Raw genomic sequence first — 27,941 nt, 5'->3', positions numbered from 1 at the left:
AGAGAGATAGCACAGCTGAATCAGCAGAAACGATTATTTCTTTCATGAAGGATACATTAGTCTGAGTTACTTTGAACTAGATGGACCTTATAAAGCAGGGACTGAGAGGATAAAAATCATTAAATCCTAAATCTTATCCTTTTAACCCTAACCCTAGCCTTGTCAATTAGCTTGAAATGAAGGTTAAACAAAAACTATCAAATGTAAAACAGAAATGACATAAGAGGACCTTTTTGGCCTTAAATGCTGTAATGTTGTAACTCAAACCAGAATGTTTGCTTCAGTTTTTATTTTTAATGTCTTTTTCTTCCTGCGGAGCTGTGAAATCACAGGAAGATATGACTGCACCTCCACTGACTGTGGGCAGTGTTTGGGAATCATGGAAACACTGACAGGATGGCCCACGAGAAGCACAGAGACTCACTCTAACGTCACCATTGAGTTTGACATCATGGTCCGAGGAGCTCAGTAATTTCCACTTTCTGACCCTGAAACTGAGACTATAAGAGGAACGGGTTGTTGACACAAAGTCGGTCTTCTCCACAGATCCTATAGGTGGAAACCGCCAGCTGTTTTGCTTTAGTGGGCTTGTGATGTCACACAGGAACTATGAATGAGCATGAATGTGAGAAGGCTATAACTGGCGGGTAGTAACTTGTGTATATCTGGACTAGGATAGGAGACAGGTCTAGACCTGTAAATACTGTTTGAGTCATATGATCCTAGATGTGACCAAAGGGCTAATTTAGGATCTTAATCTATCAGGTTTTTTTGTTAAGTATGCAAGTATTGAAGATTAGCAGATGATCTAGAGAAATGAAAACAATGAAGTTGAACTTAACCATATAATTGTCACTGAATTTGATATCAGTACTGATGATACTTATACACTCACTGACCACTTAGCTACATTAGTTGTTAACACAAATAGGGAATAACCCAATCACATGAAAGCAACTCAACTCATTTGAAGATACCTGGCTGAAATTCACAGCAAACACCAGAATGGGGAAGAAAGGAGATTTAATAGCTATTTAGTAATAGGTAATGATTAATTAGTTACTTTAAACATAGCATAGTTGTTATAACCAGCAGTATGTAAGAAATTATCTTTTGCAATTTTCGCACACAAACCTTTAGGGGTCAGAGGAGAATGGACAGACTTGTTTGGGGTAATGGGGAGGTAACAGCAGCTAAAATAACTACTTATTACAATAATCCAAAATAGATTGGTTGGTACTGCAAAAGTACACTGAAACTACACAGAAATTAGAAAAATCTTGACTGGTGGCGAAGAGACTCAATTTCAGCTGCAATGTTCAGACTGTAGCACCAGAATTTGGCATAAATGACATGAAAGTATGGATTATCCTGCTTTGTATTGAGAGTTCTGACTGGTAGTGGTAGTGTGATGGTGTGGGGGATATTTTCTTGTCACTCTTTGGGTCCCTTAGTACCAATTGCTCATTGTTCAAGAAACCTAGTTGAGTAATGTTACTGACCATGTTCTTCCCTTTCAGACTATGGTGTATCCATCCTCTGATGGTTACTTCCAGCAAGATGATGCACCATATTACAAAGCTCAGATCATCTTGAACATGACAAATTGTTCACTGCCCTCTAGTGGCCACTACAGTTGCCAATTGTGTGAAACGTGAATATTGAACAAGTCTTAGTAATGTTTACAACATCTTATGAATCTATGCTATGAACAATAAAAGCAGTTTCTGATTGTGTGCAGACAAGTTCCCTTACATATTGTAAATTTAGAAACACAAATTAACGTACCATGCAAATCCCATGGATTTCTTGAAATTGTGGGAGGAATCCATGCCCAGAAAACATTTCAAATATAAAACTCGAGGTTTTGGATTGACAATGTTTGATTTTCATTTATATTCAATATGAAAGACTATAAATTTCTTTTCTATGTCTTTGCAAAATGTCAACCCTTCTGGTACAGAACCCTGGTGTTGACCTTTAATGAGACAATGCCTTCCACATGTGGCATGTGTCTGTGGACTGCCTGCATCATTTCAAGGATTTTTGAGTTTTTTGTCAATAAATACTAACGTATTTGAGTTTGTACTAGTTGTGTTCTGGTCTACACGGATACTCAAACCCAAGACCCACCACGTTCATGTGAAGTGAAGTCTCACATACGCTAAAATGTATAAATGACTGAAAGTGAGGCACACTCCTGTACTGTAACTACACTTTCAGTTTCTATCGTGTTAAATGTATAAAATACGAAAAACCAGACCCCTAGCTCCTTAGACAACACTGATGCCAACAAGTACAAAGTTGTGCAGACTACAATCATAACAACACTAGACATCCAGCACTGATTTAAACCTGTAGCGACACTCTTAGACAAATACCTCCATCTATACTTAGCCCTGACATATCCGACTCTACCTCACACAGAGCTGCGTATTTCCTTTGGCCACCACTGCCACCCCATCCATACAATCAGATCTGCAAAACAGAGAGGATTCATCCAGTCGCTGGACTAAAATTCAGAATGGGAATCCTTAAGTCCTACTGGCAATGCTTAGACAATTAATATGCAAGACAAAAAGCAAAATCATTCACAAAACATAACAAAAACTGAAGAATACAAATTATATACCAGAAGTGAAAACTTAGTGCTTGCCAGGCAGTTTTGGTCATTTTGAACAATCCATTTTCAGGAAGGTAAAGGAGCCATCTGACAGAGATTGTTTCATACCACACTGTACCTGACCTTAAATCAATCAATTCAGTGTATTTAAATAGTGCCGATTCACAATAACCAGCATGATAAAAAAAAGAAAAAAAAGCTTATATACAGAAATATATGGTCACTAAAAGCCAATCACACAGACAGTTTCAAAGACAATCACATACATTCTAACTCGATTCCTGTTATAAATCAACACTTCCAGGATTTTTAAGAAAGGTTTTCTTCACAATTCATCCAAAACATTTAGCTATAAAGAGAAATAAACTGCTTTGCCATGGTTATTTACATAGATATGAAATGGTTTGGTTTATTGCTAGGAAAAAGTAGTTTTGGGTCAAATTAAGCGCTGGGTATGGAATAAAACGGGGTGCAAACTGATTTTAAACAAATAAATAAAAAACGATAAAAACTTTCCTAAACAAAACAACAAAACACAACTTAACCAGTTGTCGGTGCTGGACATTTTTTCCCTCTGCTATATCATGCCTTTGTAATTTTGGTCATTTCGCCCCTTACTTTATATAAAATGGAGCCTCTGGCCGTTGGATGACCATGCATGTTTGTAACCACCGGGAGGTGGCGTGTAGTACCCTCTTTGACAGCCAATGATTTAAAGTGATTTTGTATGATCTGCTCATAGTCTGTTATAATTTTATGTGCTTATGAGACTCCATCAAAATGATCTACCAGCAGGTGGCCAAGGATGACATTGCTGTGATCATCAGGGTCAACTGTCTAAAACATGTTTCAGAATCAGAATGAATGGAAATGAGGTGCAATAAAAAGTCTTTAATAGAATGCAGGAACATCTTCACCCCAGGTTTCTTGAAATCAGAACATCCAAAACAGTGAAAAAACAAATGATCAAATAAACAATATCACAGAGAACAAAACCATTTTTTTTCACAAATACAACATAATCAATTGTTAACCCCTGGTTCAGGTGAATATCCCTCAAACCACCACACAGTATATGCAGTGTATGTTTTGTATTTATATGACTAATGTCTAACTTATTGAGAATCTGGTTGAGTGGGGTAGTGAAGCATGTCTTGTGCCTGCATTGGGGCAGCTGGTGGGTTGTGCTTGACCTGGAGCGGTTGGCCTGCCTGGCCCTGTTACCCCCCCTGGTGCGTGTTTCGGTCTCGTGGACTGTCGGGCTGGGGCTGCTGGCGCTGGCCAGATGGTTGGGCGACCTTGGTGGTGTGCTGCTCTGCTGGCTGTCCTGTCCGGGGGGGTATCGGGGCTGTGGGCCAGAGGGTGGCATGGAGGGGCTGCAGCGTGAGGGGTGGGGGGGTTGTGTCTTCTTCTTGGATGTGGGGTCACCAGCATTTGGATCAGTTGTGCAGCGATGGTAGCGCTGAGCTGGATAATGTTTCTCCCTGGGCTATCGTTGCAGTGGCGGTGATGTGGTGTGTTTGTGTGGTTGCAGAGGGCATGTTGGGGGACGCCGGCCATGGGGGCTTGCTTCTGGCCGGGGACCTCTTGATGAGCGAGTTTGTACCATCTTGGTGTGAGGTAGGGGGTGTCGTTGTGGGTGCGGTGCTCAGTGGTGTCTGCCCTGTTGTGTCTGTGGACAAGGGCTGGGGTGGCGTTCCGTGGGCCCTTGCCTTGCCGTCGCGGCGCACTCTTTTGTACATGGCCCCTTCTCCGGATGAGGATGGGGGTCGTTGGGGGTTGGGGTCCGGGCCGGGGTCGCTCAGGTTCAGGCACCAGCCCAGGCTAGCCCAGCCAAGGTTCAGGTGCTGGGGCGGTCTGCCTCTCTCCAACCCCGGAGGGAAGGGGACCACCCCCTTGGTCCCATAGACTGTGCCATAGACAATGTTGAGTGTATGAGTGTATGATGTCCATTGTTGTTTGTCTTTACATTGGAGGGGGGGGGGGGGGTTGCAGTAGTCCCGGCGATGGTTCTCCTGGGGTTCCTGTGCTCCGAGGGGCCTTTGGATGTCCATGGCTCGAATCTCCTCCGTATCTGTCTCGGGTCCAGGGGGGCAGGCCTATGGCTCCTAACACGCATATTTTTTTATGGAGAAACCTTGTATACACAAGCACGCTCACACTCTGACCCACAGGTGTTCAGATTCAGGTGTTAACAGAAAAAGCTGTTAATATGAATGTTTCTGCTGGTGAGGAAGCAAGCAGGGTGTTATCTTGTATTCTCTTCATCTTTCTTTCTCTCCTCCATTCTTTTCTCCTTCTCTCCCATTTTCCTTTTTGCCCCAACACTCTCTCTTTCATGCTTCTTATTTTCTTCCTTTTCGTTTCTGTCTGTAAAAACTGAAATAATCCCGAAGCAGTTTCTAATAAAGTTTCTTTTATAAATATCAAGCAGAGCTTTAAAGTGTTAGCTGCAATGACCCACTTGTGAAAGTAAATTTGTTGGGCTTTTTCTTGGGCAATTCTGAGCGCTACTCTGCCGGACAGGACACAGTTAAAAAAAAAAAAAAAAGAATCTGGTTGACAGCTAAAAACCTAATAGTTAATTATTTCTATGTAGCTGTAAATATAGGCAGACTGTAAGTGGTTACATCTATTCATACTTTTAAATGTCTTGCTCTTTGTTGCTGAAATGTTGTTTTTCTGCTGCTGTGTTCAAATATTATATATTCATTTTTTCTTGCTGCTTTTTTAGCGTTTATTTAGCGTTTTTATAGCATTGTGTTTTGGTTTTAGAATTTTTTTTAAACGATGGCTCAGGGTAGCTGAGACAAAGGAAAACAGAAAACAAACAGAAAGCACAAAACAAAAGCATTTCATTTTATCTTAAGAGAACATTCATTAAAACCCCTCGAAAATATCCTGTGGTAGCAGATAAATGGACCGCCTGACAGCAACTACTGTAAATTACTCAACATGTGAGATAACAGCGTCAGCTATGTCTGGGTGCTGTTTTGCAGTGTGGCAGGAGCACGTTCCTTCATCAATATGCTTCCGTTAGATATCAGTTCAGGTCTTAAAGCTGCGCTGACATACAACACACACATTTTCTCTTGTCAGCTTTAGACACACAGGAATCCCTCACTCACACGCCCCACATTCACTCACAGCCCTGGTCAAACGCTCAGGCAGAGGTTTCTACTGTACTGAGCCAGTGCAGAAAGAAAACATAACCTTTTTAGGAAAAGCACAGACATCCTTATATGGAGATACTTCCTGTCTAGTAACAACCCGGTCTGCTGGCTTGTTTCTCACATTCCTTTCCTTCAGCTCCTAGTTTCTCTGGGAGTTTTTCATTTCCGATTTGCTGGCTAGAGAAGGAGCAGGGCAGCGTTTCAATCTAGCCTGGTGTGTGATTCCCTCCCTTTCTTAAAAAAAAAAGGTAAAGAAAATACACAAACCTCCGTCTAGCCTCTTTCCTGCAAACTTCTGCTTTGGGTTTGATGTAGTAAAATAAGCCTCGTCCGAGACAAGGCACACCTGGCCTTTTCAAGTCCATCACAGACTAAACCTCATTAGGCAGGTGAGAACTCAAAGAGCATGTAGTCTTTGTTCCCGTCATATCTGGCGTTCATGCACTTTCACTTAAGTTGACTCATGATTTCTTATTACTATTCATCCTTTCTCAAAACTCAGACTCAAGATGTCCTGTTCGGTGTGAAATAAAATGTCCAGTCTCAGGGTAAAACAAAGCACTCTAACAAAAATGTTTCCTAATCAGAAAGTAAGACAAGCAACGGGATTTTCAAATGTATAAGCATTTGCTTTGGAAAAAACAGTTTAGACTGAAATAGTTAGTTTTAGCATTTTATCTCAGTAAAATAAGTTGATGTTTTCTGCTATAATTAGCAGTACAGCTTACCTTGGCTGAGTTCCTTATTAATTCTAGATTCAAACAGAAAACAGATATAAGGATCCAATTTTATATTCATTATCACAAACTAATGACACAAAAATGTACAAGTAAACATTCTGTCTACTCTGTATGTGCTTCTCTGAAATAAAGTCCTGTTCTTCAGGGTGGAAACGTTAACAGCTTTTCCGGTGGAATCTGAAGGAAGATGATTGCACCTAGTGCCAGTATAGAGTTTATTTATATTCCTTTGACTTTTATTATATTTTTTAGCACATCACAACCATAAACTTCAGTGCTCTTTAAAGGGATTATTTGTGATAAAACAAAACACAGTAAACCATCAATGTAATGTGGAAGGATAGGGATGCATGTATGTTTTTAATTATTTTAAAATATTTAAAAAGTGTGCCATGCATTTGTACTCTGATCCCCCTAATGTGTCCACTGCAAACAATCGGATTCAAAATTACCTGTTTAGTAAACAGAGTCCACATGTTTGCAATGTAGTCTCATCATTAAAATAGTTGCATTGGGTATCACTTACAGGTTTGTTGAGAACAACAGTAAACACACAGCATCATGAAAAACAAACAAAATACACCTGACATGTTAAGGATAAGGTTTTGGAATAGTTTAAACAACAACCTCTCAGATCTGACTGTCCACTAAAACTAATCAGCCTGAAAAAGAGGGCATCAATCAGAGAAGCAGCCAAGACACTCATGCAAACTCTGGAGGAAGTACAGAGATCTACAGCTCAGGTGAGAGCATCTGTTCAAAAGGCAAGTATTAGTTGTACATTCCATAAATCTGGCCTTTATACAAGAGGGGCAAGAAAAAGGCCACTCTGAAATAATCATGTAGAGGACAAAGCAAATATATGCAAGGAAGTGCTCAGATCAGGTCAAATCCATTTTTTTATGCTGCATGCAAATCTGTACGATCGTGGAAAGCTAACACAGGTCATTTCCCAGAGCACATCATCCACATGGGAAAACATGGTGTTAGCAGCATCACTCTGTGGGGATGCTTTTCTTCTGCAGGGAGACCCTGCTGAACTGGTCAGAGGTGACAGGAAGAGAAATGGAGCTAAACACAGTGTGATCTCTTAGAGGCTGCAAAATAGAGAGTAGAGTGGATGTTCACCTACCAGTAGAACAATAAAGCTGAGCATACATCAAAAGCAAGAACATAATAGTTTGAACGAAAGCAAATTCATAGGTTCGAATGGCCCAGTCAAAGTTCAAATCTAAATCCTGTTGAGAATCTTTAGGAAGACTTAAACATTGATTTTGAGAGACATTCTTCATCCAGGTCATGTGAGTTTAAGCTACAAATGCATGAAAGAGTTTTATTTATACATATTTTTAAAACCCATTTAACTTCACTATCCGCAATTCACAACTATGCATGCCCTACTCTAACACATAGAAATCTTATTTTAATATCTTGAGGTTTGTGTTTGTAACCTGAATAAATGTGGAAAGGTTCAACAGGTGTGAACATTTTGTTTCAGGCACTTAAGCATTTATTTGTTTGAATAACAGGCAGGTTGGATAAAGTTCAAAGAATATTTTTTGTTTTTGTTGGGATGGGGTGAAGGATTTTAAGTGCAATAAATGTATTTGTCTTTGACATGTACAGTTTTTTGAGGCTCCAGTTGCTTAAAGAGACAACATATGAGATTTGGTGACACCTAGTGGTAAACTTCCAGATTGCAGCAAACTAAATCTTGCGTTCTCTTTTTGGTATGCAGGAGGAACTGAGGTGGATACATACATCCAGAAGTTTGCATGGTCTATTCCAGGGTTCTGTGGAAAATTATACATAGATACACCATCTGCAGACATAATCTGCTTTATAAAAAAATACATTTGAATTGGTCTCTGCTGGCAAGCAAAATCTAGGTCAATAACTTGTGCAAATGACGGTTAAAATAATGCTGAAGAGATCACAATGTGTACAAAACTGCTGCAGTTTCCCAGAACCTGTCCGCTTTTGAACAGAAGACTAAACACCATTTTTAAAGCCTTTTTACTGGAATGAGCACCTAGACAGATAACCAGCTCAGGTTAATGGCTCAAATGATTTCCTTTCTGTAAACGCTTAATGCTCATTTACCTAAGTACACAGTGTCTGTGCACCTTTGAAGCCAGGGTTGTGGAATGCTGTGGAGGTCCTAAAGTCTTAATCACCAGCTACACATCAGGCAGTTTATTTTATGATTTTATGCTTAAGCATTTTAATGAGCTTCCAACTGTTGTTTTTTTTTTTCACCATTCCTCTTTCATGTAGAGATATTTGTGGCTTCACGTTTGAACCATGCCACCTTTTCCATCTTTCTTCTTGTCCTTTTTATAAAATGTATTATTTATAGTTACTGGCAGCTTGTTTGTGAAGTCAGTCTTCAGGAATTCCCAGTGTGGGGTCCCAAGCCTCTAAACCATACTTATCCTCCCATCCTAGATGAAAGCTTCTCCGAGAGACATGGTGTTGTTTGGCCCAAGCAGCAGAGCCTTGCCTTCAGACAGCTGGAATGTGGGATGTCTGGAGTGGGGGTCAGGAAGCGAGGAAAGAATGCCAAGTATGTCCATGTTTGTCCAGGGCTGGCTCTCCATTCAGCCCCCAGTGACGTGCCGCGAGGGCCGGGGAGTATAAAGGGAGCTCGAGAGTGCTGTCAGAACTCAGATCAACTCCTCCTCTACTGAAGCTGAACTCCAGCTTTCACCAAGAACGGAAAAAAGAAAGAGTGTGACCGGAGAAGCGGCTTGACAAGAGATCAACTTGATCAGAAGAGAATCACAGGCTCAAACTCTGAGACTGAAGAAAGGAAGGCTTTGGAAGAATCTGAATCTATAACTAAGAACTAGAAACGATGTCTGCTGGAATGAAGAAAATTATCCTTCTCCCTGTGCTGTGCAGTTTGTTTTCATACATGGTAAGCTTAAACAAATAAATTATGCTTTAGAGTTGCCCTTTTTCTAAATATGTGTTATAATCTGAAATAGCATCACACATTAGGAGTGTACTAGGTGTTTATGTTGGTCCAAGTAGCACCATGTGTTCATAATATTAACCTGTGCATGTCTCTTTGGTCCCAGGCTGCAGGTCAGGAGTGCAGTGGTCAGTGTTCCTGCCCCTCTACCCCACCTCAGTGTCCCCTAGGAGTGAGCCTTGTGCTGGACGGCTGCAGCTGCTGCAGGGTGTGTGCCAAACAGCTGGGCGAGCTCTGTGCTGAGAAAGACATCTGTGACCCCCACAAGGGTCTCTACTGCGACTTCGGAGCTCCCACCAATAGACGCATTGGAGTGTGCACAGGTGAGCCACTAGGTTCTTCTTGATTGTGCATCATTACAGAGGTCCTGAAAGTATGACCTAAATTGTGACCTTTCATTTACAATTTGTTTCCACAGCTCGGGAAGGTGCCACCTGTGTGTTTGGCGGCATGGTGTACAAAAACGGAGAGTCGTTTCAGAGCAGCTGTAAGTACCAGTGCACCTGTCTGGACGGAGCTGTGGGCTGCGTCCCGCTTTGCTCCATGGACATCCGTCTGCCCAGCCCAGACTGCCCCATGCCAAAACGTGTCAAAGTGCCTGGGAAGTGCTGCGAGGAGTGGATATGTGATTCTCCCAGAAAGAACCCCTTCCTTGGCTCTGCTTTGGCCGGTGAGTCAAGAGAGGTGTAGTTTTTTGCTCTTCACACAGAAATAAATTCTACTCAGGGCTGTTATCTAATCCAGAATGTCTTCATGTGTTTACAGCATACAGAGAGGAGGAGACGTATGGTCCAGACCCCAATATGATGAGGGAGAACTGCCTAGTTCAGACTACTGAATGGAGTGCCTGCTCTAAGACCTGCGGTCTTGGGATATCTACCAGGGTCACCAACGACAACCACGAGTGCAGGCTAGAGAAACAGACTCGGTTGTGCATGGTGAGACCGTGTGAATCCCAGCTGGAGCAGAGCATTAGGGTAAGTTCTTGTTCAAACATGCCTCTCAAAAAAACTTTCACAAAATAATATCATGATATTTTTATCAAAGAGCATCAGCTAAATCTTCATTTCCCCTTTGCAGAAAGGCAAAAAGTGCATTCGCACTCCCCGAGTGTCTAAGCCCATGAAGTTTGAGATTTCAGGCTGCACCACCACCAAGTCCTACAGGCCAAAGTTCTGCGGCGTCTGCCTGGACGGCCGCTGCTGCACCCCCCACAGGACCACCACCCTGCCCATGGAGTTCAAATGCCCCGACGGCCAGGTCATGAAGAAGCACATGATGTTCATCAAGTCCTGCGCCTGCCACTACAACTGCCCCGGTGAGAACGACATCTTCGAGGCTATGTATTACAAGAAGATGATCGGAGATATGGCGTGAGCCGCTAAGGGACGATCCAAGCTTATGACTTGAAAAGAAACAGAACTCCATCTCAATTTGCAGCTCAGTATATATGCCTTTTGAACATGTCAGTTTCCTATTGTAAAAGTAGCCCAAATACTTTGAATGGCTGAAGCATGTCAGTCACATAGACTCAGACAGAGGGCTGCATTGCAGCTCCAAAAGATTTATGCACTATAACTTTTTATTTTTGAAATGACAAACCTGCTGTCGGGTTTCTGCCCATTCCATGTTATTTTTCAAATCCATCTATTTTTTCTTTATGCATATTTATAGCATATTTAAATGCTGACCTCCTCTCTAAATGAGGTGTCTAATTAGCCCCCCTTCCCTGAGTCCAAAGACCAGACCTGTAAACTCTTAGCAGCTGTAGAGGGAGCACACCGACCACAGCCAGCCAGTGTTCCACTGTCCAAACAGGTCTGAATGTGTCCTTGTATGAGTGTGTGTGAGTGGAGGGCTGAATGTCGGCCTTGTCCATGTGTGTGCAGTTACAGAGTGGAGGAAAGGTCAGGGCATGTGGATGAGAAACCAAGCCACACACTGAGTTTAGGTTTAGATATGGAACGCAGTTGCAATGGCACTGAGAAAAGAAAGTAAATAAAAAACGTGTTGACTGTAACTAATTCAGGTCTATTTTGTATAAAAAAAAAAGTAGAAGAACAGACTGGAAGGATTGTATTTTCATTCCTTTTTTCATGTTGATATGTAAATGTTGTACATATTTGTAGAGTTTAATTTAATTTGAAGATCAAAATTTGTTCTGCGCTTTAAAAGTCTACAGTGTATGTTGCTGACGTTTACTGTTTTTATTGAAAAGTGTGACAAAAATGTTGCATGTTTCACTGTGTAGCAGGAAATAAAATCTTATATTTTTATAAAAACTAGCTATCTATTTTTTTTTTGTCCTCACAACCACTGATTCATATATAATTATCCTGTAACTTTAAACAAAAGTTGTTGCATGGTTTTTGTTTTTTATTCTTCCTCTTAAAAAAACACTAATACACCATTATTTTCACATTTGGTCAAGTTACACTCACAAACTTCATAGTATTTTAGTTCAATTTAATGTGATCGACCAAAGAAATAGATACAGACCAATACTGTCACAATTGTAAAAGGAAGGAAATGATACATACATAGTTTTCAGTTTTTTGTAATACTTTGACAATCCCCCTTTGCCTTTGTCTTTTGGTGTATGATGTAGCAGCTTTGCACATCTAGAGACTGAACGTTTTGCCCAATCTTCTTTGCAGAATATCTCAAGCTCAGACAAATGGGCTGAGGAACCTCATCCATAATTTTAAAGTATTTCGGCAGATTATAATTAAATTTAGGTCTGGACTTTTACTTGGTCATTCTAACTCATAAATATGCTTTGATCTAAACCATTTTACTTTAGCTCTGGCCGTATGTTTAGTGTTGATGTGCAGCTGGGAGGTGAACCTCAACTCCAGTTTTTGCAGCCTCCAAAAGGTTTTCTTCCAGGATTACCCTGTTATTAGCTTCATCAATCTTCCTATCAACAATTTCTCTTTCCCAGAAAAGCATCTCTACAGCATGATGCTGCCAACATCTCACCAACTCCAGGTGTATTCATGGCAATCAAAAGTGTTAGATCTACCTAAAGGTATATTCTGGTTTCATCTTACCAGGTCACCTTTCATATTTTTGTGTTCTCCAAGACCTACTTTAAACTGGACTTTTATTACCTTTTCTTTAATTTGGCTTCTTACTTGTCCCTCTTCTAGTTGCCGTGTTTGCAGAATCTCCCATGGGTTGTAGATCTCAGCAGCTTCTCCAGAGTTACCATAAGACCTCGGGCTCTGATTAATGCTCTCCTTTCTCAACCTGTCAGTTGAGTTTGATTATCTTGCTTTGGTTTGCAGTTCTGCCATACATTTCTCATTGTCAGATGATCGATTGGAGAGTGCCAATACACCTCAATACAACACATTGGAGTTTGTGGTCGTAATGTGACAAAATGAGGAAATGTAAAACAATCAAATCAAAGCAATCAAATTAATGATAAAGTTTATTTTTATTTCTTTTTCTCAGATAAAAATCCCAAAGTGCTGAATAATAAAATGTGAAGTATTGTCCTAAACATTCATTCTTTATATGAATTTGACTATATAGTACTTGTTTTACTACAAACCCAGGAGTAATATACTGTGGAAAAACATTACTTCATGGAATAGTACGTGATGGCATGTCCTCGAGGACTTTATGTAACACAATTCCCTGCAGTTTACAACAAAAAATATAAACAAAGATTTGTGGGCTTGCGTACATAACTCCACACAATCGATTGCTATTTACCATCCACCATCATTTTGATGCAACATTGACTATGTGCGATATGAAAGAAATTAATAGAAAAATTAGTTCTTGTTTGCAAAGTACAAAACGTTCCAGTTCATCTATGGTCCCTTTTTAAACCTGGTCTGCTGTCAGCACTCCCATCTGAAAAAAGGACTAAAATGGTGTAATGTCGCCATCTTGTGTTTAAAACATCTCCTGCACTGAAGCACGCTATTAGCTCCAGATGTACCTTTGATGAATTTAGCTTCTCTGTGAAGTAGCGACAAAAAAATTGCCTTGAAAAAATACCTGAAATCCAAAGCTCAACAAATGTTGATGTATGCAGGGCTTGATTTTGCCCAAGATTATATGGGACCTTAAGCAGAAACTGATTTGGGGCCCTAACTTCCAGTTAAGCCATCACCCACCCACCCCTAAAGCACCAAAGACATTATTTTTTAATGATCTGTACTAAATTATTTGCTCATTGTACATTTACCAAAACTTTTTTTTATTGTGGATTATTTCTCTGTTTTACTGTTTGATTTTGGCCCTTGTCTCTGTTGATGTATTGCATGCCAATAGAAACGTAAGATTCAGGAAGGAACAAACCAATTTAATAAATTGTGCTCACCAGTAAACAGAGTAAATAGGTTGTGGTGTGACAATAAAGCTTTATAAAATGTTTAAGACATTTTGTATATTTTACTGATACATGTCTCGAAGTTCCATCACCTTTAACTCAGGTGGCACCTATTGGTTGCAGGAAATATTACAAACTTTTGACAGAAATTCACACCAAAAGCTTAGCAATCTTTTGAAGCATCAATGCATGACAAACCCCAGAAGGAGTAACAACATTTTCATGTGGCTTTAAAAGAATCAAACTCCAGCTCCCTTCCAGAGTATTTCACTTCACTTATTCAAAGCAAGCTTTGCTCTCTGTTTATTCGTTATAAATAGGCAATTATTTATTAAAAACTATATTTCCAAGTTTGAGTGAGCTTGCAATGAAATACCCAACAGATGAAAGCAGCAAAAACAATTAAGCTAATAGAGGTGTGGGCTTGATTTGGTGAAAATATAAAAGACTTCGGACTGCAAATGTCCAGCTTTAACTATAAAATAGCCACTGTTAGATAGTATATACGTAGCGTCATGAAGAAAATGCAATACCAGGTTACAACAGAAAACCACCACCATTATTTCATTTATTTGTTTCTGTAAACACGCAGTTTAAATGTTCCTGCCTGTCAAGACTTTTAATGAGTCATTGTATCCATATTTTCTGCTGTCTGACGAAACAAAGATAACATCTTTATTTATTAACCTTTTCTGTGCTGCTTCCACAATTTTTTATTTTTAGCTCCCAAAAGAAGTTGAACTTTTACATTTTTTCTTCTGCCCACGCTGAAAACCTTTCCAAGTCTTATTCAAACAATGAAAAAAAAAACAACCAATGCCAGCCCAACACTGGATTGTTTCTTCCTAATCCTAGCAACCTGAAAAATGTTTATTGTGATGCCAAAACTAAGGGCTGAAATGTGCCTGAATAGATGGTGTCAACAGCCAATGTGTCACCCCGATGACTCACGCCGGCAGCTTCAACGCCCACAAACAAACAAGTCCAAACTTCAGCGACTCTCACAAATGATGCATTTTTGCAGTAAGATACTAGTTTCATTCCTACTGTAACAGAATCTTCTATAAGTAAATATTTGTTTTGTGATGAAATAATAACCTCCACAATTTGTAATATGCATTAGGCTTATTAACGTTTATTACTATCTGGGGTTTATCAGAATAAGACTAACGCATATATAGGAATAACTAAAAAAAGAGACTCCCAGAATCAATTTGTTTATTTTCTTAGAGAAATTCAGTACAGTGTTAGAATACAACTCAATCATTTACCTGCTAAAAATCTAAACTTATTGCCTTGGCTTGATTGGGGTTTGCTGTTTCTATCACAATATGGAATAATTAGCATCCTCTTCTTTTTCCTTTAGTAAACAAATTATCATCCCAAAGAGAGACTTATATGCCGATACAAAGCTAAAGTTTACAATCCCAGCCTTATCCTATATGGATTAGTCCCAACCTTTCACATAATTCGTATTAATCTGACAAGCAGACAAGATGCATGTGCAGAATGAACAGATGACTGCCATAAAACATAAATATACCTCCAGAAATTTGCCTTTACAGCGTTGTATGCAAGTGGGAATGCATATCCATGTGGTGTTAGTATGCACATCTAGCTGCAATCTACTGTATGCTACTCTATATGAGAAAAACAATGTCCAAAAAACTAAAGAAGCAGAGCAGCACCCTGAATGAAAAATAGGGGCAGATAAAACCTTGTCACACATTTGCACTATCTATCTATGGAAACCAGGCATCTGGTGAAGCGCAGAAGGACTAGGACGCAGGCCGGGGTGCTGGATTTTGTGCCGCTCTCCTGTTCAGCCTCGCCGCAGCTGGTGGAGTTTCTGAGCGACGTTTTCCAGCTCTGACTCGATGGCTGCCAGACTTTCGATCTCAGGCTCCTGCAGGTGTAACGAGAAGAATAATATGCAAACAATGTAAGTGCAACTTTAATGTATGTGCAACTATAGTTTAAGCAAGTGGGCATAATATGCAGAGTACCCCCTTCACTATCACATTTATCAGCATTTGGCAACTATTTTTCTAGTATGAGACAACAAGCCATCAAGTAACAAGTGGATCTTTTTGTATCTCACAAAAATCAGGCTACAGGAAGAATTCCAGTTTCTCTGTGTATTTTATATACAGTTTGGCCTTGAGTTTAAAATAAATCAGTGAGCAGAAGCCATTACATGATACAACAGTTAAACATTTAAGCTTTTTACACAATGAGTTAATCCTAAATAGAAGTCTTGCTTTGTTCAGTAAAGTCCAAGAAGGGGGAAGATTCTCTTTATGAATACATGAGCATGTCTAAAAGTGTGGGAAGGGGAGGTGAGAAGGAATGACAGATGAGGAGGATGAGTGAGATGTAGAAGGGAGGTAAAAGATGAGGTAAGAAGGGATTCTATGGGGAAAGGTGACTACAGCATTATATATAAACTATAATTCTAATGCAATATTTGTCATAAAAGGCAAAGCCTACCTCTGACTTTCTGGATCCACTCCCTTCTTCATCTATCATCCTCCTTTCCTTCGGTGCTCTCCGAGCAATCATCTGCAACTCCTTCTCCTCTGGACTTCTCACTGGCTCCCTTTCCTTTTTCTGCTGCTCTTCGTCTGCTTCTTCTTTTGAATGGTGAGACGCTTCCTGCTGGCTCCCGAGCTGAGGCGCTTCCTCTCTTTCTGCTTTCTTCTTCAGCGGCAAGGTTTTGACCCTCTGGGTCAAATGATTTAGGCTTTCCCTGCTCCCTCTTTTTACCACCTTATTTTCCTGCTTCTGATCCTCTTCCTTGCCATCATGCTTGTTTAAGAAGAGCGCAGATCTTTTGATGCTTTTCTCCTGATCTTCTGTCTCCACCATCTTCTGTTTGGGATTCTCTCTGGATGGATCTCTCTTTTTATCAGACAGATCACCTGAAAATATGAATCACCAACATTAGGGACAGAATAGAGGGGGAGCAGTCCACACTGTCAGCAAGTTTCCACTTCCTGTAATAAAGTATTCGTTGCCAGCTGGCAGCATTGTCTCCAGAAGTGCAGTCTATGCTTTATGTGGATTAACAATAAAGTGAGCCACTAAGATATCTTAGTGATGGATTATTTTTTGTAATTTATTTCATAGTTAGGAAAACAGAATCTCAACTCCTGACTACTATCATGATCAAAGATTGATTTTAAGCCAAAACCATTTGAACAACTTTGAATTTTATCTAATGGACAAACTTAATCAATTCTGTTTGTGTGCTGTCAGTTTGCCAGCCATATTGGCTCCATTCCCTCTGCAGGAGTAAAATTCATCATGTATATAGGAGCACTTCCATCAATCAACTAGTAGTGTGATGGCAGCTGCTGGCATATGCGAGGCAGTGTTTAAGCCTCTTTGCATACGAGATTGAGCCCTCCACCTTTTTTGTCATTGGTGTATTTTTTTATTTTGACAAGATGTCTCTTTATGTCTTGAGTGAAAATATATCTGACACCTTAAACTATCAAGCTCTGAATATAAAAGTGCGCGTTTTCTGGTATCTTTCTACGGAACAGATCCATTTCAGATTGAAGAATAATCTCTTTGCCTTTCTTATGCTCCATCTCATTTTCTTCTTCTGAATTCTCCTCTGAGCTTGTTCGATTCTCATCATGGTCAGCCTGTCTCTGGTTCTCATCTTTGTCCCTCTTCACATGCTCTTCTTCAGCTTCACTGTCCTCCTGTGACTCTTCGTGAGTCTCATCCTTCTCTTCTCTGCTGTCTCCTGCCCTCTTCCTCTGGAATAGGATGGATCGCTCGCCGGGGCCTCCCAAAGCTTCCAACATGGATTGATCTAGGAATAGAGATGGGCCAGGAATTTAATTCACCTAAAGGGATTGATTTTGCTGTCATGTTAAAAGCTGTTCCCTCCACAAAAGCAGTATAGTTCATCACAGGGGTATTTCTGTATGGTTCCTGTCAAACCCACATGTTCTAATGTCAACATAATCCACCTTGTTTTGCAATCATTTCTGCACTCATTGCCTGTTTCCCTCCCAGTGAGTTACAGGGAGTGCCTATAAAAAAACAGATAAGGTTCAGTGTGGAAACACATTTTTACTTTCCTCATTCTGTCCACAGAAAACATCAGCAGACTTTATATTCACTTCAGCATTGTTTCACTGCCTGGCTAAATCTGTATAGCAAGAAAGAATGAAAACTTTGCAAAAAACCCCCAAAAAACTCTTGAACATTTCTTTTTGTTTTTCAAAATGCCATACAAGTAAAGGCCTAAAAATTGTGGCATGTATGTGTATTAACCAATTGGCTTCAGACATCCCCTATTTTGTATATTGTCACTCTGTGTATAACTTAAAATTAGCATGAGTACATTGTTTTATGAATGCCTCATAGATTTGTTAGAGAACAGTAAAGAGCAAACAGCACCACGAAGATCAAGTAAAACAGCAGACAGCAAGAATACAGTTGACATGTTCAAAGCAGGGTTAGGTTATGAAACCACATTGCAAGCTTTAAACATCTCACAGAGCCCTGTTCAATACATCAGCTGTACACCTAAAACCTGACACGCCAGGTTAGGAGTCGATTTATAAGAGAAGGAAACAAGAGGCCCAAGGTAACTCTGGATGAGGTGCAGAGATCCACAGCTCAGGTGGAAGAATTTGTTGATAGGACATTAAACATACTCCACAAATCCAGCCTTTATGGAAACATAGAAAGAACAAAACCATTGTTGAAGGAAAGCCATATGACCGCTGGTCTACAGTTTGCCAGAAACCATCTGTAGAGGAAGCAGCAGGATCTGGTCACATGACACCAAAATATAACTTTTATGGTTTATATGCAAAATGCTGCAATATGAGGCAGTAAAACTAACCCTTTGCATCACTCTGGAAACACTGTGCTGGTCTATCACATAAGACTCCAAGACTCCAACACAGGTACTCTCAGTAAATTAGAATATGCATTCCAATAAGGCTCATTTGTCAGAATAAAATGGTCTTTCGAAAAAAAACAACCCTTAAGCAGGTATTAAACATACTTTTCATTAGGCTCAAATTTCTGTATTGAAAATATGTTTTTTGTTGGTCTGATGTAATATTCTAATTTTAAATGTTGCGTTTTCATTTGTTTTAAGTGGAAAATCCTTTTAGTTAACAGAAATACAGGCTTGAAAACATCAGTCTGTGTGTAACTAATCTAAATAATGTGTTTCACTTAGTGAATTGAGTCACTAAAATAAATTAAGATTTCAATAATATTTTAATTTATCGAAATACACCTATAAAATACCAAATAAAATCCCAATACAAAAATAAAGATGTTTGTGGTTGTTATGTGGAAAGGGTGAAGGGTATGTGAATACTTTTAAAACCTACTGTTTGTTTGACAGGTAGTGTATTTATACATATTTAATAAATATTCATTGTTTGCACTTTCTCACGAATCAGTGATCAGACTCACCAGTGCCATCAGCTGTAGTGTGAAGAGCTTGTGTCGTTGGAGTTGGTTTATCAGTGTATTTCTGCAGCTGAACCCTCTCTTGATCACCTTAAATAAGTAATCAACAAATTATGTTGCTGAAATGTTGAGAGCTTGTTCATCTACTTCATCTGCATCTATAAACATGCACATTCAGCACACATACATTCGCTGTGACTAATCAGTGACTCACCTTGAGCGGCGAGCTCCTGCAGCTCCTTCAGAAAGTTATGATGACGGAGGATGGTGAGGAGCTTCTCATCTGCACACACATGCAAATGCATGTTAAGCATTGCATTTAAAAAAAAACTTAAGAGATGAAAGCCATTAAAGGTGAGGTTTACTGGGAGTAAGGCACAGCTATCTGTCTTTTCCACTTTGATTTTTTAGAAGACTCAGTGATTCGCTTTGGGGATTCCATCAAAGTTAATTGCCCGTGAATTTACTGCTTTCAAAGCAAGAACACAATGAATCATTTGGCTCATACAGACTCCCTCTGTGAATTAGAGCAGCTGTGAGAAGTGGACTTTCTGCTGACCCACAAAGAGCATTGCACTCTGTAGGCAGCAGCAGCTTCTGCACCAAGCTGTGCACTCTCTAGTACAATTCTCTGATTTTTCTTTTCCTCCCTCCTCCTTCTCTCTTTTCTTTCCATCCATCTGGCGGTGTACTGTTTCCCTCACTCACTAAGCCGGCTCTGAGAAAGTGCTGCGCTGATTGATTTTTTTAAACAGCAAGGACAGCATGAAGGTAAAACAATGCCTATGTAACTGAATAGTCTTCAGTCTGCTGCTGGCCATGATGTGCATAATGTTCTGCAGCAGGTCTTCATCCAGCCATGGCCGACCATCAGTCCATTAACCTTTCAGTGCAAGTATTGTTCAGTCTGATGCAACTGCAGGTTGTATATTCTTGCTTCTATAGAAATGCTTTTAGTTCTAGTTTCTGTTTGAGCATGATGCTAAGTGGCAGTTCTTCCAGAATATCGCCCCAGGCGAGCCCCTCATTTTTGGCCCCCTAAATAGTATAACCAGAGTAGAAGAATAAAGTCCAGACCTCACCACTGTATTAGTGTTTGCCTTTCATGCTTGTACTTTGGGAGCTCAAATACTAAAAGCTTTTAAAAAACGTCTTTTGTGACTCTCTGTTCAATGTAGCATAATCACGTTCAGGTTAGGCCTCTTTCAATTTTTGAGATTTCCAACTGGAGATGAACTCCAGATTACAAAAAAACAGTGAGCTTCAAATGATGTACCAACTACAGTTTCATTAACCAATCATGACTTACAGTCAAGTTTTCTTCCAGTGTTTACAGAATGATGCCCTGGGCAGTTAGCCACTTCCCTCATTTTAAACACTGCTGCTGACAAAACTCATGAGTGTAAACACAAAATGAGGAATGTGATTTATATAAAGACATTCAAATCGGTGTGTTTAAACATCAAGTGTTTTACAGAGAGCATAGCCTTTACAAAACTCTTTCACTGAGTTTTTAGAGCACTGGATATTCATTTAAATTTAATGGAGGCTTTAGGCTAAGCTACACTTACCAAATGAATGTAGCTTCAATATTTTCTTTCAGTTGCTGGAGTTATAAGCCTACCAGTTTAGATAAAAAATCTGAATGAGTGTTTATAGATCAAGAAAGGGAAACATGAATATTTTATTAAAGATACAGGTCTTGGAGCAACTTAGCCTTTCAATGTTTTAAATAAAGTCCTGCTGAAGATTGTCAACCTTCACAAAAAGGCTGCAGGCAAGAATCACTGTTTGTATGTGTTATCTCTCCAAAGTTAATATTCATATATTTAGATGTTCTATTTACATTTCTCTTAAAATCCAGCAAACACCAACCTGACTGCAGGACATACAGTGGCTCTCAAAGGTGTAATTAGCAGACCATGATAAAAATATGTCTGTGATTACTGATTTCAAGGATTTTCAGATATAATGTGGTATTTATTTAATAATAAAATGAAACAAAAAAATAAACAAATCGGTTTCAAAGGAGATAGGAAAACATTTAGGGATGCCATAACCTGGTTGAACATCTTTAAACTGCTGCTATTTTGATGCATGTTGTGATTTATTTTAAGCATTTAGTTTTCTTGATTTCACACCCACCACCAGGTATGTCAAATCTGCTAAGATTCAAATAAAGCCTGTTGTCCTAGCAGGAATTTTCTGACTTTTCCTAATTTCTTTTCTTTTGCTAAACCCATAGTTTGCAGAAGGACCTCATTTAAAGGTATTAGTCAGGAGAAGGGTGCGTAAGACGATGTTTGATTACACTTTGGAGAGCAACGATAGGGATGACCATTCTTTGTTTCTAAAAGCAATTCAGTAAGAGGTATTTGGGATGCAACGTCAAACCTATGAGGGTTTGATCAATTTATTTTAATTTGGATTCCAGTTACAGCTGTTAGACATCAAATAGGTAGAAAGTAATATTTACTTAAAGGCGTCCTTGCAGAAAATGTAACAGCAGAATTTCTTTTCAATTAGCTCACCTTTCCTCAGAGTGTTTAGACATTCCTGACTGACAGGAACTTGCTTCGGTCTTGATAGTACATCTGCCAGCGCCTCGACAATGCATTTCATCACCTGCGGATGAAGAAAAGCGAAACTCAAAAACATTTTTTTGTTTTATTTTTCTTTTGCTATTTCAGGTTTTTTTCTTTAAATATTGTCTTATTGATAAAGTGTTAAGACGTGTAATAAGATTTTTTAATTTGATTCTGTGGACATCTTCTTTGCAGTCAGTATCTTACCTGCAGCCAGACAGCTTTCTGGTCTGACCTTAGTTTTTTTTTTTAGAAGTGAGTGATTGGTGAGGCTGCTGTACCACTAGTGGTGACAAATTATATAACAACTTTACTCAGCAAAGGTTTTACACTTAACAAATAACACAGCAGCTAACTCTGTACTTTTTATATGTTGACAAACGTTAGATATCAGCAAAAATGTTGTTACCACCACTGCTACAAAAAAAAAACAGAAACAGAATCTTGAATGGTTTCTTTTTGTTTAGGTAAAACCTAGTGTTAATACTGAAGTGCAGCTTGTTGCAGCAGGAAAATTAGCAATTTAAAAGTCATTTGACTTATTCATTTATTAATTGTATTTGTTTATCTATTTTATTTCAATATATGTTTGCCATAAGGCAACCATTAGGCAGATGATTATTGTAGAGTGTGAATCTTTCATCTTGCTGTTAAACTTTCCTTCAGTACTGTATCAGATGCTGCCAGGGTTCACTGAATGAGCAAGTCTTAAAAACGTTGTTACTACAATAGGTGAAAGAGCCAGCATGCATATCTGGAAAAAAAAATTGTGAGGCTATCAACAGCACTCTCTGATCAAGATGAGTTACAGAAAGTATGTCTCAGCTGGGACTGGTGTAATAAACTAACACCTATTCAGGGTGCATCCAAGACCCAAACTGCATTTCCTATGACAGTGCTAACCTCAAATATGTTAAAACAATTCATATGAACAACATCTTGGAAATCTTTTGCATTTCCTTTGCTTTTGTATTCAACATTTATCAAAGTTTAGATATTTCTGCTGAAGACTGAGTTAGTCATTACCTATAACTTTCCATGTGAAACAGTTCAACAAAACAGAACATGCCAAGTGTAAATGGGCAGAAAACCAATACAGTAGTATTCACATGACCCACAGACACTTTTATTTTAATTTATGTTGTTTTAAGATAATAGAAATGCTTTATATTAAAACAATCAGTCTCTTTAAACTCAAGTAAGTGAGACAATGCCTGCTGCAGATAAGATACTGACTGCTCATTACCCCTACATTTAACCTATCTATCTGGGAATAAGTGAATAAACCTTTAGCCAGGCTCAATACTGTGGAAAAGACACTGAAAAGACAACATTGCCTTCAGCTCAACAATGTTAAAATGTGACTGAAAAGTGAAAAGGGAGAATACTTTACATAAAAACATCTACTGTTGCCCAAATGGTGTTTAAAGTTGACTAATTAGGCTGTAACAAAGCTTGTGTTATGACATTTTTAATTTAGTGACTTCGGGCTGTATGTTTGAGGTAAATAAATTTAATTTTCAAATTAATTTTCTAGTTTAAGTAAAGGCAAGGACTGGTTAACCAGAAATTGCCATAAAGAAAGATATCAGACAATGACTGATGAAGACCAAGCTTGTTGCTAAAGAACTGGTCAATGTTAATATGATTGAAACTGCCATGTAAAATAATGAATTTGTAAATGTTTATACCAACCCAGCAAAATGCCTTTGATTATTTTCATGGCCACTTGCTCTTGTATCAAAGGGACCCTTTTTTATCAAAGGCTAAAAGCCTGATGCATTAACCCAGAGAAGCCAGGATACCTAAAGCATCAAAAGAGCACCTTTTTGGGACACCAAGAATAGTCCATCTTTTTTCTGTCCTTTCTTGGATCCCTATTATAGAAAAATATTGCTCTGGCAAATAGATTCCTGTCATCTTAAATCCTGGAGTTTAAGGCTCGCTATGGGCTCCCAATTAGAATGTATTGATTTGCTAAGGTGCTTTGAGTTAAATTGCAAAGATTAAGTATGTCTGATTACTGTACAGCTCTGGAGTGTAATCAGAAAAAAACATTGTGCGTAGTTATTCAAATTAAGATAATCAATTATAGGTTTTAAAAATGAGTGATTTACAATAGAAGTCGAGTGTGTTATGTAAACCACTGTAAACGCCGTTACTATCACGGATACAGTCAGACCGTCTCACCTCTACGTCCTCATTCTCCAGCTGACTTGAAGCCACCGGCAATGACAGAACTGCAAGAGAAGCATGAAAAGGCATGTGTTTAAAACCCACCCTATCTCTATATGTCACGGCAGCTGTGTCATTAAAAACAATGCTAGTAACAGGACTAAATGTGGCAACGGAGCCGCTGGATTCACTCCATCCCTCATTAAAGACGCGCTGTTTATCGCTGTCCTTGGTGCTGAACCTCTGCAGCTACGTATGTGAACCGGCGCAGCTTCACGTCGTCAGACTTCACTTTCCTCAAGGTTATTTATGTAGTTCTTACCGCAGTTGGATAAAACAGTGAGAAGGAGCAGTCCTCTCCCGATCATGTTGGAAACAGGGTGAATTGAGCTCTCCAGGAATAAAGCAAAACAGCAAAGCTTTTTGTTTTTCTTTTTTTTTTTTTATCAGAAGCTCGGAGATAAGACGGCGAATTACGGACGCATTCTGAAAAAAAAAAACTTGGTCGTCTTTCGGTATTTCTGGAGAGCTAAATCTCTTTGCAACAGCAGCGACCTGGCAGCCTCCCGTCCTCTCTACTGACACTTCCCCGCAACAGCAGCGCTCTTATACGGTTAGGTGGTGGGAGGAAATGACATCATCCTGGGACAGGAGGATATTATCGCTTCTCGTGATCGTACCTTGGTGGGTTTCAGGGCGTGAACAGGTGGAGATCAGCTCAGGTGAAGACAATATAACTGGCTTCTATTCATGCATTTTATTTGATTTTCCAGCGTTTGTGTAAAAGGTTTGGTATGAGAAGGTACATTAGGTTGCACAAATATTTGCAAATCTAAAAACAACAGTAAATCATGTCAAAAAGTAAAATAAGCCTATTCCAGGGTGACACTGTGTTTCTTTTAATTCTATTTGCGGTGGTGATGTGTGTAAATGACTAAATAGCTCTTGGAAAGCTAATGGACTTTTTTTTAATACACATTTAAAAAGTATATAGTCTTAAACTTCAACACATATTAATGAGATTTTCTGCAATAAACACAAAGAAGACATAGCTATTAAGTGCAAGAGCCATCACTATGTATCATTTTACTTTAATTCATAACTGCTTTGTGTCTGTCTGTGTGGTTAAATCCTAATAAAAAATAAGGGTTGTGGTTGTTATGTGACAAAAAGTATTAATACTTTGCAAAGCTCTATGTTTGTGTGTGGAGGTGATCTAGCAGAAAAATAGTACTTTAACATTTTGGTAATTGTATAAGATTAAAATAAATTTGACAATAATACAATTCCAACCATTGTTGCAGAACCTCATTAAAGGACCTTTTCAATAAATCCTGATCCAACAATAAGATGCTGTGTATGCTCAATTCACAGGTGTTGGATTCAGTTTTTTTACATGCCGGTAATTTTTTTCCGTCACCACATACAGTTTGCCACCAAATTAGAAAAGAATATGTAACATAAAACATGACAAGAAAACAAATAATCATTTCAAAAAAAGTAAATGTGCAGCCAAAACACCTAAGACACGGTAAAAGCAAATCTTTAAAAAAACTAAGACGTCACACTTGGATTCAATCTTCACAAATCAAAGGGCAAAAGTTATAGCCTACTTGAAGTTTTCAGACATAGTGTAAACCATTCCAAATATTTAAAAATTGCAATAAAATGAAATGTTCAAAATTAAAACCAAATACAAAAAACACCCAAATAACAGATATGTAAAGGCATTAGAAACCAGACACATCTACAACAAAAAAGTCATATACAGGACTTTTTAAGACAAGTCGTTGAATAAGAAAGGGGGAAAGGGTCTTGTAGCAAAATTAGCAGTTGATTCCACAGAATAAGAGCCTGGTAGCTGAACCTCCAGTAAACATTTGTTGTTTGTTTGGAGCTCAGAGAACAAGATCAGTGACAGGGAGAAATTTGATTGATTTTGTTTTGCATCTTAGGACTGGACATTCCCTCCTGGAGGAAACAGACAAGAATCATTATGCAAAGGATGAGATTTCTTTCTTAAAATGTGATATAGATGTTCACAGAACTTGCCTGATGCACGGGATGCTGGGTAGAGCTGCAGGTCACATTCCCTAAACAGGACCAACAATCTAGTTTTGAGACGTTTCTACCATTCAGCGTCACGTCACCAACCAAAAGAAACGGATAAAACTGGTTTAATAAAAGCAAGTTAATAAACTGCAGTTTAATCAAGTTTAGGGGTCCACTCTTTAACATACATCATCTTTAAAATAACCAGGAATGATCCTCTGGCGATAACAGGAATGATACCTTCTACAGTCAAATCATGTCAAACCAATAACTGGTGTTTACCTAAGTGATATATATTTTGTTGCGCTTTTGTAAACCATACGTATCCTTTTATAACAATTAAAGTTTGTCATCAGGCCAACTTACATAACTTGAAAGGGCTTTGAATGACAATGATAAGGGTAATTTTCCAAGAGTCATCATGCAGAACCTATTCAGGTTGTGTGGTGAAATGACATGAGGTACAATCAATAAACAGATGATGAAAAAGTTTTGCATGAAAACACATTATGATGGTAATAATCTGCAGGGCTGACTCTCAGCCTGTTTTCTCATGATTCTGCATCAAAATGGAAAACGTCAGTTTTGAAAATTTCCTGTTTACATGTTAATGTAAACACTCCACGTGTGGTTTTATGGAATAAAACATAAAGTGCCTTGCAAAAGTTTTCATTTTGTTGAATTATCTGAAATCTTGTAATGTTACAACTAAAATCTTTAATGCTTGTTATTGTGATTTTATGTGATAGATCAACACAAATTAGCTGGAAAGAAAACTAATTTTCAGATGTTTTTTTAACTGTATTATAACCAATATCATAACATCTAACCTTGAAAACTGGCTCAGAGTTTCTGTTCTTTCTTTCTAGGTGAAACCACTAAAGGAGCTACATCCATTAACATTTACTTTTCCTTCCCATAGAAAGTACTCCTGGATCAGTGCTTCTGTGTTCTCTTTGTGTCTCTGCTCTGTTCTCTCAAACCCCCAGTCGGTTGTGGCAGATGGCTGCTCACACTGAGCCTGGTTCTGCTGGAGGTTTCTTTCTGTTAAAAGGGAGTTTTTTCTCTCCACTGTCGCTACATGCATGCTCAGTATGAGGGATTGCTGCGAAGTCAACGCCAGTGACTGTCCACTGTTTCTACATGCTCATCCAGGAGGAGGGAATGCTGCAAGTCACTGACTGGATGCAATCTGCTGGGTTTCCTTAGATAGAAAAACATTTTATCCAATTTGAATAAATAACTAACTCTGACTGCACTGTTCAATTGTTAGGATTAATTGGAATGTATGTACCTGACTGTTGTGAAGTGTCTTGAGACAACATGTGTTGTGAATTGGCGCTATATAAATAGACTGAATTGAATTGAACATAAATGCCCAGGTTTTGTCAAGGAACAAATAATTTGCTTGTGCGATGTTTTTGGCCGGCAGCAGATTCATCAAAATAAATGATGAAGAGAGGTTTCCCGGGCGGAAACTGGACCGCTTACTGTTCAATTTTCCCCCCAGCATCATCAACAAAGATCCCAAAGATCCCATTACACTTTCTGAGTGGCAATAAAGACACACCTGCGTCACAGACGGATCCATATTGTCACGCATGTACCGGCGGTGGAGTTGTTTAAACATGAAGAGCCTTTTCTTTGAATGGGATCCTAGGTTCATTATAAAATCTGACCGCTAAGTGGTCTAATTAAAATTCATCCTGATGACACCTCCAGTAGGAATGTAATAAAACTGGAGATGAGGTATACATTCCGGATTCAAAACTGATTTGTGTGATTAAAAAATAACCTCCTAATCGTCTCTTTGT

At 39.0% G+C, this 27,941-nt stretch overlaps 2 protein-coding genes across 2 annotated transcripts; one reads left to right on the top strand and one right to left on the bottom strand.

The window, feature by feature from the left end:
• The first annotated feature begins 9,209 nt into the window (after positions 1–9,209).
• LOC124881468 (CCN family member 2-like) lies at positions 9,210–11,798 on the top strand. Its single transcript, XM_047387029.1, has 5 exons — positions 9,210–9,456; positions 9,620–9,836; positions 9,932–10,183; positions 10,279–10,490; positions 10,594–11,798. The coding sequence occupies exons 1-5, from the start codon at positions 9,394–9,396 to the stop codon at positions 10,888–10,890; spliced, it is 1,041 nt and encodes a 346-aa protein (XP_047242985.1). The 5' UTR covers positions 9,210–9,393; the 3' UTR covers positions 10,891–11,798.
• Positions 11,799–15,062: 3,264 nt separating this feature from the next.
• Positions 15,063–24,668, bottom strand: chga (chromogranin A). Its single transcript, XM_047387379.1, has 8 exons — positions 24,398–24,668; positions 24,091–24,140; positions 21,847–21,940; positions 19,530–19,598; positions 19,319–19,405; positions 17,442–17,687; positions 16,352–16,782; positions 15,063–15,767 (listed from the first exon to the last, which is right to left on the bottom strand). The coding sequence occupies exons 1-8, from the start codon at positions 24,441–24,443 to the stop codon at positions 15,684–15,686; spliced, it is 1,107 nt and encodes a 368-aa protein (XP_047243335.1). The 5' UTR covers positions 24,444–24,668; the 3' UTR covers positions 15,063–15,683.
• Positions 24,669–27,941: the final 3,273 nt, after the last annotated feature.

This window comes from Girardinichthys multiradiatus, chromosome 15 (assembly GCF_021462225.1).
Source record: "Girardinichthys multiradiatus isolate DD_20200921_A chromosome 15, DD_fGirMul_XY1, whole genome shotgun sequence".
NCBI lineage: Eukaryota > Metazoa > Chordata > Actinopteri > Cyprinodontiformes > Goodeidae > Girardinichthys > Girardinichthys multiradiatus.
Note: the sequence above shows the minus strand (reverse complement) of the source record. Positions and strands in the feature narration are given on the sequence as shown.